The sequence below is a fragment of the Phyllobates terribilis genome, unplaced genomic scaffold (assembly GCF_046119375.1).
Source record: "Phyllobates terribilis strain yellow unplaced genomic scaffold, ASM4611937v1 Scaffold_8__6_contigs__length_399053987, whole genome shotgun sequence".
Classification (NCBI taxonomy): Eukaryota; Metazoa; Chordata; class Amphibia; order Anura; family Dendrobatidae; genus Phyllobates; species Phyllobates terribilis.
This window is the reverse complement of record NW_027362768.1, coordinates 26735378-26754153: the sequence shown is the minus strand read 5'-3', so window position 1 is coordinate 26754153 and position 18776 is coordinate 26735378. Positions and strand designations below refer to the sequence as shown.

The following is an 18776-nucleotide window of genomic DNA, read 5'->3' as shown; positions in this document are numbered from 1 at the left end:
AAGGACTCTTCCTCTAGCTCTTCCCATTTGAAGGGCGGCTTCTGGTTCTTGGCCTTCCGGGACTGGCCTATCAGGAGGTCCTGCATAGGCGCCGCCTTTTTGGTGAAACCGGGAATAAACCTTCGGTAGTAGCCTACCAACCCTAGGAACTGCCGCACTTCTTTTACGCTGGAAGGGCTTGGCCATCCTTTGATTGCGGTGATCTTATCGGGGTCGGGAGCCACTCCGTCAGCGCTCACCACGTGTCCCAGGTATTGCACCTTTGGTTTCAGGAGGTGACACTTGGAGGGTTTCACCTTTAGGCCGTAACTCGCCAGAGCTTCGAACACCTCCGCCAGGTGTTTCAGGTGGTCCTCATAAGTTTTTGAGTATACGATGACATCGTCCAGGTACAACAGGACCGTCTCGAAGTTTCTGTGGCCCAGACAGCACTCCATTAATCGTTGGAAGGTTCCTGGGGCGTTGCAGAGTCCGAACGGCATGCAGGTGAACTCGCTAAGTCCCATCGGGGTGGTGAATGCGGTCTTCTCCCGGTCCGCCTCTGCTACAGGAACCTGCCAGTACCCGCTAGTGAGATCCAAGGTAGAGAAGAAGTTAGCAGATCTTAAAGCAGCCAATGACTCCTCTATCCTTGGTAAGGGGTACGCATCCTTGTGTGTGATACGGTTGATTTTCCGGTAATCTACACACATCCTCATGGTGTTGTCTTTCTTTTTGACTAAAACTAGTGGGGCTGCCCAGGGGCTACAGCTATCCCGGATTACCCCAGCCTCCTTCATGTCTCTAAGCATCCCCTTGGCGTGTTGGTAATGTGCAGGGGGTACGGGTCGATACCTCTCTTTTATGGGAGGATGATCTCCCGTGGGGATGCGGTGTTCTACCCCCTTGACTCGCCCGAAGTCTAACGGGTGTTTACTAAACACTCTCTCATACTCTTGAACCACCCGATAGACTCCTTGTTTCTGGTGTGAGGGAGTGGAGTCAGTACCCAGATGTAGTTGCTGACACCAGTCCTCCATGTCTTTCTTAGAGCCGTTACCTTCCTCCGGGTGAGATGGAGGCAAGGGTTCCACAGATTGTATAGAATTTTGATTAGTGGTATATAATTTGGCTAGCGTGGCATACCGGGGCAGGTACACTTCCCTCTCCCCGATATTTATTATGCGAACGGGCACCCTCCCATGGCGTACATTGACCACCCCCCGTGCTGTCAAAATGGTGGGCCTACTGTCTGAGTAAACTGGTTCTACCATTGCCTGGTAATCTCTACCTCTCAGACCAATAGCTGCCCGGCACCAAATCATCATTTCACTTTTTGGGGGCATGGCAATAGGAAAAGGGTCACACATTCTTACGCTACCAATCTCACCGCCGGAGAGTTCCACTTGTTGCCGTTGCATCAGTGCCCGGATCTCTTTCTGGAGCACCCGCTGCTCGCCGGAGCTGGCATTCTTGGCAACCTGCTGTAAAAGGAAAATCACCTCTGCAAGACAATTTTCAATTACATTAGTTCCTAGAGTTATTTTTGGGTGACTCTCATGTTTGTCAATATCTACAATGATCAGTCCCTGTGCGGCCAGTTCGACTCTACCAATTTTGATGGTCACCTCTTTAAATCCGATCTGTGGCACGGGCTGACCATTGCTGGCGATGATACTCAAGTCGTCGTCAGGGTAGCGGGTAATATCCGAGTCATTCCAGTACTGCTTGAAGAGCACGTACGGGATGGTGGTGACCTGTGACCCGGTGTCCAGTAGGGCACTCATGGGAATGCCATCCAGTACCACAGGCAAGACTGGACGTCCTCCCACATATCTGTCGCGCCAGTTCGATGGGCCTGGTGATCTTTTTCCTGGGGGTTGGCCCTCTACCCCAGGTTGTGCCCGTTTAAAGAACAGTACCTTTCCATATGTCCGGGTTGATTGCAGCGGCGGCAGATGGGTCGTCCGTCCTCGCTGTATCGGTCACTGGGTCTTCCTCTGGCCGGTGGGGTCCTCCTTGGTCGACGCCACGGGATGTCCTCCGGTCCGGATGCCAGCTGGATCTTCCCTGGAGTGGAAACCTGTAAAGACTGCACAGTTCGGGTTAGCGCAGCAACGCTTTTAGCTAGCTCTTGGACCTGATGGTGTAGGTCTGGAGCCGGGTCATTGTCCAAAGCCTGCGCATCAGCTCCCACAGGCCCTGCTGACAAGGGCGCCGCCTCCTGGTAGTAAGTGGTAGTGGGGCGTCTGTGGGTCACAACGCCACCTGGTGCCGGTTCTCGGAGCACCCGGATGGCTCTGTCCTTGAACTGTGCAAATTCTAGATGAGGGTCCTGTAAGGCCATTGCCCGCAACTGGGTGCGGTGGGCATTGCAATATAAACCCTCTATAAATTGTTCGGTCAACAGCCTGTCCTCGTTTCCCACTCCATTAGGGTCGGTCTGCTTAATGGCCCTCAGGGCCTCTTGTAGGTTGAGTGCATAGTCCCTTATACTCTCATGCGCTCGCTGCTTGCACCCGTAGAATCTAAGTTTAATCTCGGCTGAGGTGCGGGTATCAAAGGTGTCCTTCAGCCGGGTTAGTATCCCTGCGACAGTCTTCCTCCCAGGTGGCCAGGATTTTACTTCCCTTTTGGCTGCCCCAGTTAGTTGGGCCACCAGGATGCTCACTTTTTGCTCTTCTGTGAGGGGGTACACCTGGAAGAGGCTATCCAGCTTTTCTCTAAAGTCATGCAGGGTATGTGACTCCCCTGAGTACTGGGGTAGCCAAGCTGCTCCCGGGATATAGGGCATGGTGAAGGGCATAACTGCAACAGCGGTAGCGCTGGCGGGGGTTGAGGCAGTGGAGCTCTCCTCCGTATCCGACATCTTCCTCCCCCCTAGTGGACCGTGGCCTACCTTGCGATGATCCTGTTCCGTAGGCCGCGGCTCCGCAGTGGATCGTCAGGGTTGAGGACCTTCCGTCGCGCTCCTGTGACGTCGGCGTCTGCTGGGCTCCTTCCAGGACCTTACGCAACGTCCGGACGTGAGGCGGGGCTTCAGTTCTCGCGCGCTTTCGGAGTCCACGCCCCTCTTCTTCCCGCGCGGCGTCCTCAAGATGGCGTCCAATGGCGGGAAAACTCCACGGATGGCGGGAAGAAGGCTGAAGATGGCGCCGGATGGCGGGAAACTTCACCGATGGCGGGAAGAAGGCTGAAGATGGCGCCGGATGGCGGGAATCTTCACCGATGGCGGGAATCTTCACCACTGGTAAGTTTGAACAGTCTTTGCTTTTCAGGCACGCAGTACCCGGTGGTTGCGGGCACGTGATCCTGCCGACTACGCCAAAGTTGACGCGCCCCTGGGCCTGTGTCGCGCTGCGTTGCGCACGCGGGAGCTTACCCGGAGCCGGATCTGTTTAGGGTTGTAGTCTCGTGGCGGTGACCCGGTCCGTGCCCAGGGAGTCAAACTGGACGGCAGTCTGTTAGCGGTAGAAAATGGTTGATGACTACGCCACCCGTTGAATGCAGCCAGGGGGCTGCTGCTGCAGGGCAGACCGCTGAGGCCGGTGGAAGGATGGTGCAGCGTGATAGTATAACCCCCAACGGGAGGGGTATGGCCTCAGGGCAGCCGACGTGGATGATGGGGGTAGCAGGAACCACTCAGAGACGGTATGGTAGCGTTCAGGGTCTTTACTGGTAACAACGATAGACCCTCCCGGAGTACTTGCTAGCGAACGGGGCCTGGTCAGTCCTTGAGCAGATGGGATCTCCCCTGGCCAGGCGTAGTTGTAGGCCTCCCAAGCTGACTGTACTCTTCTGGCTACCTTGCTAGAAGCTGATGTAAGTAGCCCACGTCCCTGAGTGTACCGTGTGGTGCTCACCCGTATGGCCGGTGACTCGGGGCCTTCTAATGGCTTCCGCTCCACGATGGCGGTGCTGGTCCCACGCGTGTGACCGGGCCTTCGGGCTTCTGGGCCAGGGGACCTGAAATCCCCTGCCTGACGGATTCTGCTGCTGGGTAGAAGGTAGTTCCCACAGCCTCGGACTCCGGGTCCGGTAAAGAATCTTCTTAGTCAGGGCGAGCTCTTTAGCTGCCAGCCCCTGACTCCTTGTGACTCTGCTGCTTCCTATGCTGCTCTTGTCTCTACTCTTCCTGGACTCACTAACCCTGCCTCAGCCCCGGGTTTATACAGGGGAAGTTCTTCCCCTCCCAAGGCTGGGCAGGAGGTGTGGCATGCACAGGATCCCTGACCAAAGGACCTCCCACCTGCTCTCAGACGTAATATCTCTATCACTGTGACAACCAGACCCCTGGGGTGTCACATTCACATATTTGATTAGTGCTCATTTATGGGCAGAAAGCCTTTAGACTTATATATGTATGACATATAATAGTGATCTGTCCCTATAGATATACTAAACACAAGGCAATGCAAAGGTATGAACAAAATGCAAAGTATCCTAAAGACATAGGATGTTGTACTTCTATGTCAAACAGTCTTCAAACTAAAATATTTGCTTGTAAATGCAAAGTTTACATAATAACATCTTAAGCAGAACATCCTTTTGGTTCCCTTTAACAAGCCCTTTCTAATCTAATCCGGTTTATTCACTCAGGGACTAATTACTTTTTTTTTTTTTTCATAAAACAACTTCAGAATGAGCGCGTGAAGGGGCCATGTATATTTTTCCATCTTTATTGAACAGCAGACCCTAAGGTCCTTTTGAATATATTACACGTAGGCAGACAGCGGAGTGATTCCCCGTGTACACACCCAGACTATCCTGCATACATTATTGTAATCAAGCATTCAGTCTGCTAATTAAGCCGAATACCAGTATCAGGGCACTGCTTAGCTTTCTTAATGGAGTAAAACTAACAGCGTTACTTAGCTGTGAAGGTCACCAATTGATATCCACTAATCAAATACATCATTAACCCTTTTACAATTAGTAGCCTAATAAAGATGGCACCGTGTAATAAAGATGGCTTCATCGTGTACAAAGATGGGCGTGCGAAGAGCCTCATCGGACATTTAGTATAGTAGGAAAATGATGGTGGCCCGGTGTAAGAAGATATATTCACTGCTTTTCACCTAATCTTGGAACTCTCCCAGCCCCAAAATATCTGAAACTTTTATATTAGGTATTAATAAGAGCAGTCATATGTTTTCTAAAGAACTTAAAAATCATTTTAATAGGAATAAAATCAGCCAGCGGTCTTCAAGGATATTTTATTGTATGCTGACCCTGTCTTTTTGGATTTTGTAGTCTCTTTCTGGCTTCTAGGCAAATAGAAATATTCAGCAGTTCGAAGGAGAAAAATAACCCAGAGGTACTAGGTGGTCATTAGAAGGAGAAGCCAACGTGGGGTGTTCACATTTTTTTAGTTTATGATTGTATAATTTTGCCTTAGGCTGGGATCAAATGAGCGTATGTAAAGTCGTCTGGTCTTCATCCAGAAAAAACGGATGATTTGTCATCCGTATCGTCATCTATATGACATCCGGTATTTATGCATCCGTTGAATCCAGTCTGAAAAATGGATCAGAGCAGCGCATTCTGTGTTTTTTTTACAAGCGACTTATCGGTTCACATATAAAAAAGTTTATCTGAACTACCGCATTATCTTGCATTGGTCTGTGTGCTGCCTTTGTACAGTCCATTTGGTACACTGACAGCACACGGACTGGAAATATGCTCGTCTGAATGAACATTTAATGTGATCAATAAAGGGGATCCATCAGCTCCTCCGTCATTTCTGGATTAGTAAACACTTGAATTCCCATTAAAATAACAATTCTTGAGCAGAGAAGGGTTTTTCTATCTTTCTACAAATTTTCACCAAGAGTTTTCTACCGCCGAAAATTTGCCCGGAGGTGGAAAACGCCATTTTATTTTAACTATTACAATGACCCAATCATCTATCCTCTATGTACACATCACGGTGGAAGATCAAGCTCTCTTATGTGTCAAGGTAAATGTGGAAGAAGAGTTGCCGTACCTGGGACTGGTGCTTACAGTGAGAAGTAAAAAACCTTTGGATAATAAATGACCCTTCAGTTTATGAAATTGGTCTAAACATGAATATACATAAGAAGATGTACCCGGAACGAATCATGAGCCACCCTGCACTGTTCTCAGCTACTAATCAAAGCTCTCCTTGTAAAATTTAATACTGCTGTATTTACAACGCTTCTCGTGACTCCATATATCTTATAGTATTGCACCATCTACTGCTATCTACAGCTCCCGGAGATCGCTCTCATTGCTCTATATAACTGCATTGATCCACAGAATTGTTTCTCATAAATCACTCTCCCCCTTTTTCTCTATTATGTGCTGTTATCTTGCTGTTTAAAACATTAAAGTGGACGGTGCTCAGAAAAAAAAACGCAATATTACACTGAAATATTATGGACTTTCCAAATATTTTTCATGGAGATGTTAAATAAAACAGAAGTCCCCTAACAGAGAGACTGAGCTGCCTACATGTTCAAAGCAATGCAAGCAAATGCGTCTCAGTTCTGCTGGGAATTGGGTAATATATAAGTGAATCTTGGCTTTCTAGGCATCCCCATATATATACATGTAAGGGTATGTGTGCAGCATATCTATCTTCATTTACTTTGCATGGTAATTGCATTTTAATTAAGGCATTAGATTATTGAAACTACAAATGCTGCAATTTTTTAAGTTCTATCTCTCATTCATTAAAGCTAAACTATGGACTAATGGTGCAGACCATGGCCATTGAAGGATTGACGACCGGCTGTCAGTGCGATTAGAATATCATCATTATTGGCAGCACATTTTCTGCTCATCTCATACAATGTGCTGCCGATAACACTGCGTTCACACAATCCTATTTTAAGTATGGACTGCTGCCGTTAGAAAAAACTGACCTCACAGGACAGCCCTCGGAGCAGTGTTATTCTATTAGGCTGTTCAGGAGACACAAATTTCCACGTGAAAAAAATCACAGCACGCACAAGTCTTTTCAGATGATATTCTAGTCTAAGGGTGCGCAAAAAAAAAAATAATCGGATTCCATATGCCGGCATCGAAAAGACGCTATGTAACATACTCTGCACTGCTTTTGGATGCAACTTGCTCATAAAATCCAATGGATGTGTTAAAAAAAAATGGATGCCATACTGACACAATCCACATGGCATCCATTGTTAATGAATCCATTGGAAAGATTACATGTTTTAGGCCTTTTAGTATTATTACTATTATTTATTTTTTAAGCACAGATGTTATACAGATGTCAAAATTTACATATGACTGACAGATGGAAGCGAAAAACAGACATACGTAACATTATCCAGAAGAAAAACAGCTGATTTTCATAGATATCCTGCAATGTTTTTGAAAACGTAGGAAACACCTAGAAAGGGTTAATAAGTACCAGGGGATTCAACTTGTAGAAACCAAATGATCAATTAATATAGTTGTCTTGGTCTAACAAGGTCACCTCCTTGCCGTCTGTATCAATAATGCCCTAATATCATTACACGGAATAATCCATCCATTAACCTGAGTACTGTATTCTGTATTTGATAGACAGAAAATCCATAGTGCAGCCGGGGAGGCTTCGGATCTCGGCCGCATGGAGACACACTGCTGACTGAAGACTTTCTGCTCTGCTTTTAACTCACTTTGATTGCAGTGTCCCAAGGCAACAACATAAGATTCAGTGTCTGGATGTTCGAGTCTAAATATAAAGGCAACGTATAGTATATGCATGCATATGTAAATAATGAGACCACCACTTCACTGTCACATGATAATGTGCCACAGACACTGCGGGCAGACACACTGCCAGAGCAATTAACAGATTCTACATGTCTTCCCCTTAGGGAGAGAACTATATGTACTTGGGTACATCTTATAAGAGGGGAAAGGGGTAAGTTAGGGTTTATAGGACACAATGCAAAATCATTAGCAGGACCCCCAATTACCAGGTGGCATTTATAATTCAGTGTCTTCTCAGGTGGCAAGAGCGCATTTGTGCCCCTCAGGCACCAGGGCCAGGTTGTGACTACTATCCATGCCCCCTATAGCTACAGCCTTTAAGGCAATAGTCTTAATTTTTATTCAGATTCTCCCTCTTGCGGCTACTGTAATTAGATTGTGCAAGAAAATTGTGCTATAAAATCTCACCCAACATTGTAAACTAACTGTTATTGCCATGCGTCTTTCTCATGTGCATCAAATATCTGTTTAGCTCTCTTCTGTTTAATATCCACCTATATCATATCTATCTACCTACTGATGCCATATCATATCTATCTATCTCTATCCATCTATCTATCTATATCCATCTATCTATCTCTATATCATCTATCTATCTATCTCTATACCATCTATGTATCTATCTCTATACCATCTATCTCTATACCATCTATCTATCTATCTATATCCATCTATCTATCTCTATATCATCTATCTATCTATCTCTATATCATCTATCTATCTATCTCTATACCATCTATGTATCTATCTATCTCTATACCATCTATCTATCTATCTATCTCTATACCATCTATCTATCTCTATCCATCTATCTCTATACCATCTATCTATCTATCTATCTATCTATCTCTATACCATCTATGTATCTATCTATCTCTATACCATCTATCTATCTATATCCATCTATCTCTATACCATCTATCTATCTATCTATCTATCTATCTCTATACCATCTATCCATCTATCTCTATATCATCTATCTATCTCTCTATCTATCTATCTATCTACAGTATCTATCATCTATCTATCTATGCACCTATCTATGTTATATCTATGTCAAATGTATGTCATATTTATCTATCATTTATTTATATCATATCATATCTATCTATCTACGGTATCTATCTCAATGTCATATGCATCTCTTTCTCTCACATGACATACATACAGAATCAGGAGCGGACATATCATTGGTGCAGCCTGTGCAGCCACACAGGGGGCCAAAAGTTAATTGGGCCTATTTTGACCTCTAAAGCGGGTGGGATTGTGCATTATGAAGAGCTATTCAACTGCACAAAGCCCATATATTGTTCCTGCACAGGGGTACTATTCTGTCTGAGTCCGCCAGTCCACAGAATCTATATTCAGTTAAATACATTTAGCATTATTATTTCAGCTTCTTATAATTCTGCTTTCTTATGTGACTGTGACTTCTGTACCAATGTGTATAAACCATCACGGGCTGTCTTTATAATTTTCTGTACAGTGAACTGCCTTGAGATGACTACCCAAATTTACATTGAAAGCTGACCTTCTAAAGGGGTGGTCTTCACTAAGATATAAAAAATGGTGACAAATAATTGGAGATTATATATAAGATTAATATATATTTAATATTGCTGTTTGCTGCTTTATTTCCTCATTCCTATGAACTCCTCACTGTCATTTAGTATGTAAATAGAAAGAACTCTATGTTCAGCACCCACAGAATTTCTTTTGGAGCAACATGCCATATAACTCTGCTATGTCTAAATAAGGGGACCCACACAGACATTTTTTACCGAAAGTGAAATAACAGCGATTAATCGTGTGGCCATCGCAAGTCCTGGCTGGGTCCACATGCGGACGCTAAATGAAAAGTCTCTATTGATTTTTCCATGGCTGCCTGTAAGTGTTACATCAATAGAAAAAGAAAGCAAAATGTTTCACGCTGAGGAGGAGAGACGCTGCATTATTTGGTGCTTCCGACAGTAAGTTACGGAAAGTGACAGACGATAGGTACAGGACAAATACGGGGGAGCTAGGGGGAGGAGGAGTAGAAGAGAGAAAATATATGGTCAGGGAAACAGCTAGAGAATTTTTGAAAAGTGAATAATAACTAAGAAGATTATGCAAAGTGTTGAAAATGTGTCCAAGAATAAAGAAAGGTCACATACTGCAATAACATAGAATGTGCTAGGAGCGATAATTTTCATATAAGCAAGGGCACTCTATAATGTAGATGGCAAACCCTTCTAACACTAGTCCAAACTTGAACCACTCTGGGAATGATTCTTGAGTAATTTCTTTACAGTCTTATTAATTGGACCTGTGTAGAATAGATTCATGCTCTGTAGGACCTGTGGAGAAGGGATGGGCCTGTGGAGAAGGGATGGGCCAATGAATAAGGGATGAACCTGTGGCAAAAGGTTGGACCCATGGATAAGGAATGAACCCGTTGACATGGTGTAAGAAGATGGAAGTTTTGCCCACAATCCCCCTTGAAGAGAGGTGTGTTGTGGTAATATAATTAAAAGTGTTTAGTGACATGTGCTATTAGCAGTAGCGTTGTGTTCTGCCCAGCCACAGATAGCTGATAGGGACAAGTAGAGTTAATGGTTGGGACTAGCCCAGAGTGGGAGGGGATAAAGTGAAGGGATTGAGGGAGTTTCCGGTAAGGAAGTCAGTTAGGCCTAGCGTGGAGCAGATGCAGACCTATGGTCTGACCATCGAGCAGAGCTGCATGTGTAGCACCCCGAGGACTTGGCTGCTACAGGAGTATTGCACCTCGAACCAGAGGTGTGGTATTCCACTCCCGAGTAAGGATGGAGTGTGGAACAGGGCTCAGTTAGCTGCATACACCACACACACCCCATTTCCGGGGGACAGATCAACGGTACTCCCACCAGATAGATGTGCAGGTACTACAGCGTCTGTCCCTGGCTGGAGTGGGGGGGGGGGATATCCCAGTGGTGTAGGAGCAGAGAGGGGAGGGACTCTGGGCATAGGTAGGAGCCCATTGGTTGCTGGTCACCTGGGCTCGGGTGTCAGAAGGGAGGTATATAAGGTGGGCACCATCTTAGATTAGGGTTGAGTTCAGTCCGGGTCAGTTCAGAGAGGAGCTCAGCCAGAGAGGACTGACAGGGAGCTGTGGCTCAGTCCGGGCCCAGCTCCAGAGGCAAGCCTGAAGTGGAGACCTGAGACAGAGAGAGAGAAGGAACAGAAACACAAGGAAAGGCCCAGAGACGCAAGCACAGAGGGAACCCTGAGATCCCACAAGATACCGGGTGAAGGGTTGGCAGAGCAGGGTACCGGATCCCAAACTGGTGGAGGCCAATTATCCTCAGCCAGGAACCGGAGGTCGTGGTCAAGTCTTGGCGCGACCCCTCACCATATCCACCAGGAAGGCACGCCATATAGGGTCAGGGAAACCGGAGAGAGGTTTGACCAACAAAAGGCCCGAGGAAGCTGGACAAAGGTGGGTCCCTGGTGGGGACGGCCAGTAGAGAGGAAGAGAAGGGAGCTCTGAACCACGCTCTGAAATTGCCTGGGAGTTGGCCGAGCCCTGCACCTGGTGGACGCAGCACGGCTCGGGTGGTCACTGCTGGCCGAAGTGACCGGAGCAACAACTGTGAGTAAAGCTTTGGAAACTGCACCACCCGTCTCTGTGGTTCCTTGCCGCACCAGCACCATCAGTACTGGGACACTCGCACCATCACTCCCATCAGAATCCACACTAGCTGCCCTGAGGCAATACTCCTCCCGTGGGGAGTCATCCCATACTAAGCTGTACAAACAACATCAGCCTCAGCGGTCTGCAGTGCAGCGGCGGTCCCCACTGACCGCAATCCACGGGTGGCGTAGTCGAACAATATAATATCTGCCACTAAAAACATCGCCACTTAGTTTGACACCCTGGGCACGGACCGGATCGTCGCCACGAGGACTACTACCCCTGTCGGATCCGGCTCCGGGTATTCCCCGCGTGCGCAACGCTACACAACATGGCCCAGGGGGCGCGTCACATGAAGTTGGTGTCCCTGAAGTGAGAGGAGACGGAGACAATGTATAGCATGATCCAGAGTAGAGATGAGGAAAAGTGATAGAAGGAGTGAATGATTCTCTGGAGACAGGATGTGGGGCAGGAGGCCTAGTGGACGGTCCTGAGTTCGCAAACCAAGGAGGTAACGGGATGAACCAGAGAAGGATGTGAGACAAAGAGAGTATCATGTGAGGAAGTTCCAAGGTTTCGGCAAGCAGAGAAGCTAAGTAACGGCCATAGTGGCATAAGTAGCTCCCCTAAGAGGAAAAAGATGTGGAATCGCGCGGTGAGAAATAGGACTCTCGCTTACTAGACTGTAGTGCTGTTATGGGAGACCAGGGAAGCTCCTGAAGCACTGTGCTGAGTTGTGGTGAGGGCAGAGGAATTAACTGAGGCAGGACCGAGTGAGTTTAGGAAGAAAAGAAAGAATGGGTATAAAGATGTTCTATGTGTTAAGAGAAATGTCCATGAACATGTGTACCCTCTATCCACTATACATACTCTTCCCTACATTATTGTTCAGTAAAAGACAGTTTATTTTTGAGTGGTGGTTTCACTCATTGAACTCTACAACATCTAGTCCTGGCCAGCAGAAGTTACTGGCATCATGTGGCCTGCAAGGGGGTATGGCCCCCATAGACAAAGTCCACACACCTAGCCAGGACCCCCATTTTCATGTAGTGTGCCAGGGCGTGGAAGATGAGCACCGCGCCCACAGCTATTGCCCTGCGCCACATTACAATGAGATGGAACCATGGATAAGGAATGTACCTGTGGAAAAGGGATGGACCTGTGGAGTAGGGATGGACCTGTAGAGAAAGGATGGACCTGTGAAGTAGGAATGGACCTGTAGAGAAGGGATGGACCTGTACGGAAAGGATGGACCTGTGAAGTAGGGATGGACCTGTAGAGAAGGGATGGACCTGTAGAGAAGGGATGGGTCTGTGGAGTAGGGATGGGCCTGTAGAAAAGGGATGGACTTGTTGAGAAGAGATGGACCTATAGAGAAGGGATCGACCTGTGAAGTAGGAATGGACCTGTAGAGAAGGGATGGACTTGTAGAGAAGGGACAGATTTGTGTAGAAGGGAGAAATCATGGACCTGTGGAGAACAGATGGACCTGTAGAGAAGGGATGGACCTGTAGAGAAGGAATAAATCTGTGGAGAAGGAATGGTCCTGTGGAGAAGGGATGGACCTGTAGAAAAGGGTTGGACCTGTGGAGTAGGAATGGGCCTGTGTATAAGCAATAAGCCTGTGGAGAAGGGATGGACCTGTGGAGAAGGGACAGACCTTTGGAGAAGGGATGGGCTGGTGGAGAAGGAGTGGACCTGTGGAGAAACGAGGTCTAAATCTTACACTTGGTGTTTGCATTTTAAGAAAGCTCCCACCATACCCTACCCCCTCCAATGGTGAGTAAATAAATGAGATGCAATCTAAACATTTTATTAAGCTATTTAAAAATACTCAGCACTCTCCATATATTTTACATTACTTTTCCATCTTGCTGAACAAATAACTATTGATCGGACATAAAATCTTACCGTGACTTATGATCAATGATCTGCTTTAGTCACAAAATGAAAAAAATACTTATTACATTGGGTTTAATAAAGATGCAACTCAGGCAAGAGAAATTTAACCCCTTGCAGTCACTGCCAAGTGATCGATACTACCACAGATAAATGTTTACGCTCATTTAATGAAGGCTGCAGCATCCTTCCCCCGGACATCACTAGCTGCCGTGTCATGTTAGATCAGACACCTTTATCTCCTATGAGGAAGTTCCCCGATTCCTTTTTCTGCTATTTCATTAACCCAGACACTTACAGAATCTTTAACAAGACGCTGTTCAGTCTTATTAGCCTTTTGTCACATCAGACAACCACATAATGAAAATCCAATCCGATTCAATTAACTACTAGGGAAGATTCCAGCGTGATTTAATTTGCTTTAATATGCATGCGGGTGGGTGATATATGATACAATGGGAGATTCTTCATCTTAATAAATAGGACAATAGCTATCAGCACTGAGTAGGATTATGAGGTTGCAGATAATGGAGCCAGGATGATATTCAGATTCTTAACCACTTTTATGATGAGTCAAGTGATGACTGTTGCACTATGTCCTGATGAGGGACACAAGGCACAGATCAATACCATCCAGATAATTATTAGTTCATTGATACAGTGTTTGGAATCTCATTGTTCTCAATCCTCTCACCAAAAATGTGGCTAGAAGATGCTCAAAAGGACAGGTGAGTTGTGTATAAAAGTAAGTCAAGACAGCATGTGGCCATGTAACATGGCGCAGTTGATGTGGTCAAAGAAACAAAAAAAATGCATGCAGTTGACTACAAGTGTTTTCTTGCATAGACAGTCATGGTTTAGAAAGTGCATTTTTTATCTCCATGACCCAAATTTAATTAGGCTGTGCAGGCTTGGGGGAGAATCACTGCACATTGTGAGGATTCACAAGTATGCAGTCACATAGCATGACTGCAGATATGAACCCCAAGCCTGGACAACCCCTTTAATGTGGTCAATTAATTTTTTTGGGACATCTGTGATATTGATCCTACTATATAACTAAAAATCTTGTCTAAACATGTCTGTTTCTGCATGCAGTCAACTCCACATGTATTTTTGATTATCCGCACCTACTGTGTCATAACAGTGTCACAACTGCACTGTCTAGCCTTATATATATATTTATTTTTAAACTCATCCCAGCCATTAAGATTCCAATCAAATAGTAGCAAGCCACCACTTATGTGCTGTTTCAGGCTATGTAAATGAGATAAGATCTATGGGCCGGACACTGATCTGCATGAGAATCTGCCTCCAGAGATTATTTTACATGAAAGGAAGCATTACCAGTGTGATGTGTAATGGCCTCCCTCTTCTCTTACTGCAGAGCTGTGTGTGATTATACCTGACACATCTGCAGGTTCCTCTCAGCTTCAGCCTCCATCTCACAGACAGACAGGACTGCAATATTGTTACAATACAGCAGAGCTGTGTGTGATTATACCTGACACATCTGCAGGTTCCTCCCAGCTTCAGCCTCCATCTCACAGGCAGACAGGACTGCAATATTGTTACAATACAGCAGAGCTGTGAGAGCTGCAGCAAATGTGTTTGTGAGAAGACAAAGTTCAGTTTTACTGTTCTGTGTTAGTTACTTGTCTCACTCTGGTAATTCCACCTGTTATTTATAATAATCTCTGGAGGCAGATTCTCTCGCAGATCAGTGTCCGACCAATAGATCCTAACAACTCATTTACATATAAGAAAAATGTTGATTTCTCTGGAATAAAACATCAGATCTCAGATATCAAGGTATCAGTTTATTCAGTTTCCTGTGACCTACATGCACATATAGACAGCTTAGAAAAGTTGATCCTACTGGCAGATTCCCTTTACACATGAGATAAGTGTCAGTCAAATTCTTGTTTAGCTGATAATCATGCATGGTAACTTACCCATGCATAACAGCATTCAGCTGAGCATTCATGTGTTTTTAATGGGGAGAGGAGAGAATGCAACTGCCACACACATCTGACAGCAGCTTATCACCCTTAAAAACAAAAGGACTCTTTAATTTTAATTGACGGTTCTTATTTCTCCCAAAATCAGCTGTGGGAGAGTCGGGAGGACCTTATACACATCAGATGGTTGGCTGGAAGTTTCTGGCTTACTTAAAAGCATATAAAGTCCCCATATACATTAATTTCCAACCCAGACACTTTTAAAATGAAAAGCATCCCTTTACCTGTCTCACTATTCTACTCTCTATGGGGACTTACTGGCTCCCAGGTAAATCAATAGGACGGGATTCTATAAAAAAAAACAATTCTGCAGGACAGGGTGTTTGTTAGCGAGGGAAGTCATGTACAGTCACTCATATACATATATATCGATTATGAAAATGACCAAGATGAGATTGTAAAAGACAATGACTTAAGCAGGGAAGGTTTTGACATTACATTTAGGATTATACAGTTGTGTAAGAATGTCTGCATCCTCTTCCATTAGAATCAGTGTGCAAACAGACAGAAAACTAAGTTTTCATACACCAAGTGTACATCTGATTGCAAACTAATATGGAAGAATCCATCACAACAATCACAGGAAATCACAGAAGTCATAATTAGGTGTCTGGTTCTAAGTAATAACAAACATCGCATGGAATCTCCAATCGGGTCAAACAACTGCAAAGGTTCTTTGAGTTATCCAGAAATCCCAGCAGCACTTTAGTTAAAACAATATCTTGTTCTAAAGATGTTCTTGCCTCATTATGTTACTGGAATGAGTACAAAGTGCAAAATGAACGTAAGGATGTCAATATCAGAACAAAAGTAACATTTAAAAAGGTTATCCGGGACAATTTAAATTTTTTACTATGGGCCTAAGAACTAACAGGCAGGTAGTTGCTAACCACCGGCCTTTTCTGCCCACCACTGATCACTGCCAGCTCTGAGCAGTCACAGAAAACTCCAGCGATTCTGCGGCCTCTGCTATCGTCACGTCGACAAAGCAGCTGCTTCGCTTTTGCTCTGTTCTGCTGACGGGTTGTGACTGCTGATGTCATGCTGATTGACAACTGACTCCCTACTGTCTAACTGCATGACATCGGCAGTCACACACCATCAGCAAAACATCCTGGAAGAGGATGAGCTGCTCTGTTGAAGTGAAGCAGCAGAATCGCCGTCAGGAGCAGTTCATGACTGCTCGGAGCCAACGTCGGGTAGAACAGGCAGGTAGTTAGCAACTTAGGTTAACTTAGTCAGTTCTTAGGTCCATATTAAAAAAGAATAAAATAGTCCCGGATAACCCTTTTCAATTAAAATAAATAAATTGAGACAGCCTGGTCGTACCATATTCGGGACTTACATGGTCATAATTGGGGAATAATAAATAAGCTTGTCTCGCAAATGATTTTGGAGTGACCAACTAACCAACCAATGTGGATTGAGAAAAAATCTACGATAAAAACGAAATGAGCAAATAATCTGCAGTAACTAATGATCTGGGTCCTGCTCCGCCCCATCTATTCTGATGCCTCTGAGGCCTACTAACACATTGCAAGGTGAACTACAAGAGTTAGGGTCCATATTGATTTGGTACACCTTGTCACTATGGGATGGCTTTTATGCTTTTTTGATCAAAATAGTGTCAACTAAGTACCCTATGTTATTTATATGCACTATTACTATTTACTTAATGCGGGGTATTTGCTCATTTTGTTTTTATTTTAGGTTTTTGTCTGTTAATGGCCATAGTGTGAATGTGCACCTACACATTGCATTTATACCAACATATGCTCTGGCTCATTTCTTTGTTTTTTTAATTAAGAGAAGAATAGAGAGGTGTCTCTCAGCAACTTACTCCACTTTCCCGATTGAAGACACATAAACACTCTGCCAACACCAACTTTTATCACTTATGGAGGAGTCAGGAGAAATAGGGTGTATGGCACCTTAAGCACTGCTACTTTACATGGACATCATAATGTGCTCCCTGGTTTGATGGTCTCTGTATAATGCATCATGAGCATTTTCATTGATCATCAAAATCAAATGACAATTTCGTTTTCCACATTACATTAGTGGCACAACTCATCTTAATGCCAAGTTTCAATGGCCATTGAATCGTTATTCATGTCAGCAACATGCGCAGATGACTGGGTCCAAGTGCTCCATGCGCTCATCTGCATCATGGATAGGTCCAGGCATTGCCTGCCATTACTTACACTATTCTCGTTTTTAAACAGATTAAAATAGTTCATGCTGCATTTTTTTAACATGCAAACCTAATTTCTTAGTGGAAAATTGCCCATGGGCACAAACACACAGGCCAACACTGTTCAATTTGCTGTACGTGTGTCTGTCACAACCATGGAAAAAATGTCCATTGGAAAGAGGTCTAAATCCTAAGACTTATTTCACTGTATTTACTCTGAACCCTTCCAAAATCACAATACTGCGCTTCTGCTTTTAAAGCGACTGCCTCTCTTACTACTGCAAGATTCACCATTTATGTATTAGATTATATTCACACTGCTGTCTGGTTACCTTCCGTTAGGTTACAAATCTTTTTTTAATGTGTAGAATAGCATGGGCAGCTACATTATTGTCTTGGTAAGAAAGCCATAAGAATGGATCCATCATGCATCACATCCATCATAGGTCAGCTTCTGCCTTCTTATGATGTCTGTAGTTGCATTCTCACAATAATTGCTAGATAAAATTAATTTATTAAAACAACCCTGAATGGCACTGTACTTACCAAGGCTGAAGAGCACCAGGAATTTCAGACACACAAATTCTCTTAAGTCAAACTGCAGTGATCGAAGCTTGGCCACCAGATCTTGTGCATGGCTCATGAGGTTGTTTAACGTGGTACCAGCCTGGGTGACAATAACAGAGTAATCCACCTGAAAGAGATTAGAATATCATATAATCATATTAAAGCAGAAGCTTCAGGAATCTGTATTGATTCCAACTACACCACACCATTTAAAGAACTTAGTACTGAAATGTGCAAAAACAAAATAATCTGTGTTTTATGATGGTAGTTATTATTTACCAGTGCGTGGAACACAAGCTGATAACAGCATAAAGGCTAGAAAAAAAACTGTCAATCTGGTATCTGTGGGGGCCATATCTTCAGAATCAGGAATCTGGGATTTTTTTAGTGCTGAAGATAGTTCTTAATGACTTTGGCACTTTATCTTATTTCCATGTCAAAGGCTTTGCTTTTTGGTGGCAATTCTTCAATGAAGACTGCTTCTGACTAGACCTCAGTAGAGAGGTGCTGCTGGGTACCACGGATTCACAGGTTCTTGCCAGTACTGAGCTGATCTTCCGATTTCTAAGGGAATTAAGCATGATGTGTCTTTTATCTGCTGGACTAAGTTTCCTTGGCCAACAGCTGTGTCTATAGACCTCAATGTTTCCAATTTCTTGGTGATTATTTAGAAGAGCTGAGCTGCACATATTGAAACCCCAGTTTAATCTTTGCTTGGAAG

At 44.7% G+C, this 18776-nt stretch overlaps 1 protein-coding gene across 2 annotated transcripts in view; it reads right to left on the bottom strand.

The window, feature by feature from the left end:
• The window catches only part of NR5A2 (nuclear receptor subfamily 5 group A member 2), a 193295-nt gene that overhangs the window by 14329 nt on the left and 160190 nt on the right, over positions 1-18776 (bottom strand). For both annotated transcript variants that reach the window (XM_073642890.1, XM_073642889.1), the window contains exon 6: positions 18035-18182. In XM_073642890.1, the coding sequence (XP_073498991.1) occupies positions 18035-18182 (148 nt within the window). The remainder of the gene's footprint in view (positions 1-18034; positions 18183-18776) is intronic.